The sequence below is a fragment of the Egretta garzetta genome, unplaced genomic scaffold, assembly GCF_000687185.1.
Source record: "Egretta garzetta isolate BGI_Z169 unplaced genomic scaffold, ASM68718v1 scaffold347, whole genome shotgun sequence".
NCBI classification, from domain to species: Eukaryota; Metazoa; Chordata; class Aves; order Pelecaniformes; family Ardeidae; genus Egretta; species Egretta garzetta.
Window position 1 is genome coordinate 490883 of NW_009260184.1, and position 2787 is coordinate 493669.

The 2787-nt window shown below is 47.4% G+C and overlaps 1 protein-coding gene across 1 annotated transcript in view; it reads left to right on the forward strand.

Annotated features, from left to right (window-relative positions):
* Positions 1-2597, forward strand: part of YRDC (yrdC N6-threonylcarbamoyltransferase domain containing) — a 4519-nt gene extending 1922 nt beyond the window's left edge. Inside the window, exons 2-5 of the mRNA XM_009642110.2 lie at positions 59-173; positions 516-635; positions 1388-1530; positions 1869-2597. Of these exons, the coding sequence (XP_009640405.1) occupies positions 59-173; positions 516-635; positions 1388-1530; positions 1869-1932 (442 nt within the window). The 3' untranslated portion in view covers positions 1933-2597. The remainder of the gene's footprint in view (positions 1-58; positions 174-515; positions 636-1387; positions 1531-1868) is intronic.
* The last annotated feature ends 190 nt before the right edge of the window (positions 2598-2787 follow it).

A 2787-nucleotide genomic window follows, 5' to 3' on the forward strand; every position in this document is an offset into this window, starting at 1 on the left:
CCCGCGGTCTGGGTGACGCTGTGCACCCGCCTTTAACGCGCTTCCCCTCGCCGCGTAGGTACTGCCACGTGAACGTGCCGGATGAGCTGTTGCGGGACCTACTTCCAGGACCTGTGACCCTGGTCTTAAAACGTTCGGAAGAACTAAATAAAGACTTGAATCCCTTCACATCGGTAGGTCTTTGCCACATCTCTCTGGTTTTGAGGGACAGTATGCTATTTTTGTGCTTCTGCTCTAGTAGCTTTTACGCTTGCGCGTGTGTTTAGCGTGCTTGGCAGGGACTGGCGTTTTCCTGAAGCCGGTCCCCGTGCTGTCTTGCTCCCCGTGACCTAGTTGAACACGGCATAACCCAGCGCTAGAGGCTAACTTATGAAGACACGTCTCATTATTGCTGGTTCAGTGGGTGTTGATCTATTGATTCTCTAGAGTATCAGCTTTAAGTCAAGAGGGCTTTAGGCAATGCAAGATTAAGAACAGTTACTGTGTGTAAAACCTCGCTGTCTTCTTCCTTGTAGCTGGTTGGCGTTCGCATTCCAAACCACCCTTTTATTAGGGAGTTGGCACGAGCTTGCTCTGGACCACTGGCTTTAACAAGTGCTAACATCAGCTGTCAGGCGAGCACGCTGACGGTTTCGGTAAGGCTGTTTTTGCCACTAAGTGACGTGATTGTGGTAGTCTGTCAGAGCCCCAGGCTTTCACAATTGGAGGCTTCTGATTTAGGCTTCAGCAATAAAACAAGGATTTCCCTGCTGCTGCTGTGTTTGGTTTTTTTGATAGTCTCTAGTTAAAACAGCCCGCGGATATGTCGTGTGGGGTAGCTGCCTTGCTGTGATCCTCACCTTAAAAAGCAAGGAGGGCAGAACTGGAAAGTGATACTTAAAGGCTTATACTCAACTTCTGAAGTGAGTGCCAAATCTGGAAGATGGGAATTGCCGTAGGCGGGGTGGCTGTGGAGCAAGACTGCTGCTGTCTGTACAGCTCCTTGCAGCCTGGTAACTGTCATTCGAGGAGATGTCATTCTGCAAAGCTTGTGACCCTGGTGGTGGTACAGCTGGGCGTAGTACCAGGCACCCTGTCCTTGCCCCCAAATGTCTTGACAGACTTCTCACTTTTTCTGTGCACTCCTTAATAAACAGCGGTGCAAGCTAAGAAGTCTTCACCCAAAGAATTCTTGTGGCTACCCTGCGTGTCTGAGATAAACCTGTTCTCAGGAATCAAACTGGGATGTGTTCATGACAGGAAAAAAAAGTGAGCTGGCCTGACAGAAGAAGGGGAGAGGCCACCTCCCCTGACACCAGACTGTCCAGCAGTGTCTGTTAAAGCACGATCACAAGCCATCTTCAGGACTGTTAGCCGCATCTCTTTTTTTTTTTTTTTTTTTTTTCAGGAATTCCAAGACCTGTGGCCTCAGTTGTCCGTGATCATCGATGGAGGCCCAATAGGGGATGTCCAGAGCCCAGAATGTCGTTTGGGGTCAACTGTGGTTGACTTATCTGTGTCGGGGAAATTCACCATCATTCGTCCCGGCTGGTGAGCGCTCTTTGCTGAACACAACTGTAGCTTTTCCTTTACTTTAAATGAAGTGAAGCTTTCAGGTTAGGGTGGGTTGTGTTTTGCTTCTTTTCCTACAGCAGGTGAACCTTCATGTTAATGTTCTTTAGCTTAATTAGCAGCACGCTCAGAAATAGCGACAGCGCGCGCTCCGAATTCCGAGCCCAGGAGAGCCCTTCCTAGAAGCTGCTATGTGAAATACTCTAGGTTCTGGACTTCATGTTCTTCTTGGTTCAGAATGCAGTACTGTGTCCAGCTGAATACCCCAGAAAATGCAACTTAATCCTTAGAAACCTTTTTTCTGTTTCGCCCCACAGTGCGCTGACATCTACAGTTGAAATCCTGAGGCAGAAGTATGGCTTGATACCAGAATCATCTTAAGACTTCAGACTCTGAGGAGGCCCTGCAGAGCTGGTAAAGCTGGGCACCGTGTGCCCGCGCGTTCGGGAAGCGGGCGTTCATGGCCTTGTTTAATAAGGTCGATGGGTTATGTCAGGGTTAATAAACAAAAGATTAAAAAAGAAGAAAAGATAAAAGCCCCGAGCAACAGTTGATGGCTGTCTGTTAATTAGCATCACATCTGCTGTACTCTGAGAAACCAACCCAAATGTGCAGGCGGACCTCTTCGTGCTGCCGTACCGTGCCCAAATACCCATCTGTTTTATTGACATGGCTAGGCCTTTGAAATACAGCAATTTGAACATTGGACTGTTCTCAGGATGGGACGATGAAGGCAGCATCTGACCCACCCTCCCCTTCACACTTATTCCATGTGTGTTATTGTATCTGCACTGAAAGAAAAGCAAAGATGGAGAAGAGGTTTTCTGAGCTTTCATAATGTTACGGCTACGGTGTCCTCTGCTGCTTTTCTCTGTTCTACACGTAATCAAAACCTGCTGCTGAGAGGACACTGTAAGTGCTTGTGAAAACTAACAGTATTCACACGGTCCCTATTCAGACGAGAGCCGCCCAGAAAGACCTGGCTTCCTCCTGACACAAAGAATAAAAACGAGCTCTTGGCGTGGTGGTGATCTTCGTTTTTTTAATGTGGACTTCCCTCTCCCAACTTTGCTCTGCAAACAGTGCTGAGCTGGCGTACACAGGGAATGGATGAAGGGTTCCTCTGGTATTTATCCACTGAAAAGTAAAGTTTATGGAGCTGCTATTAATTTAAATACTGGTAAGCCACTTGCATGATTTTGTTACAAATGCTTTTTTTTTTTTTAGACATTTTTT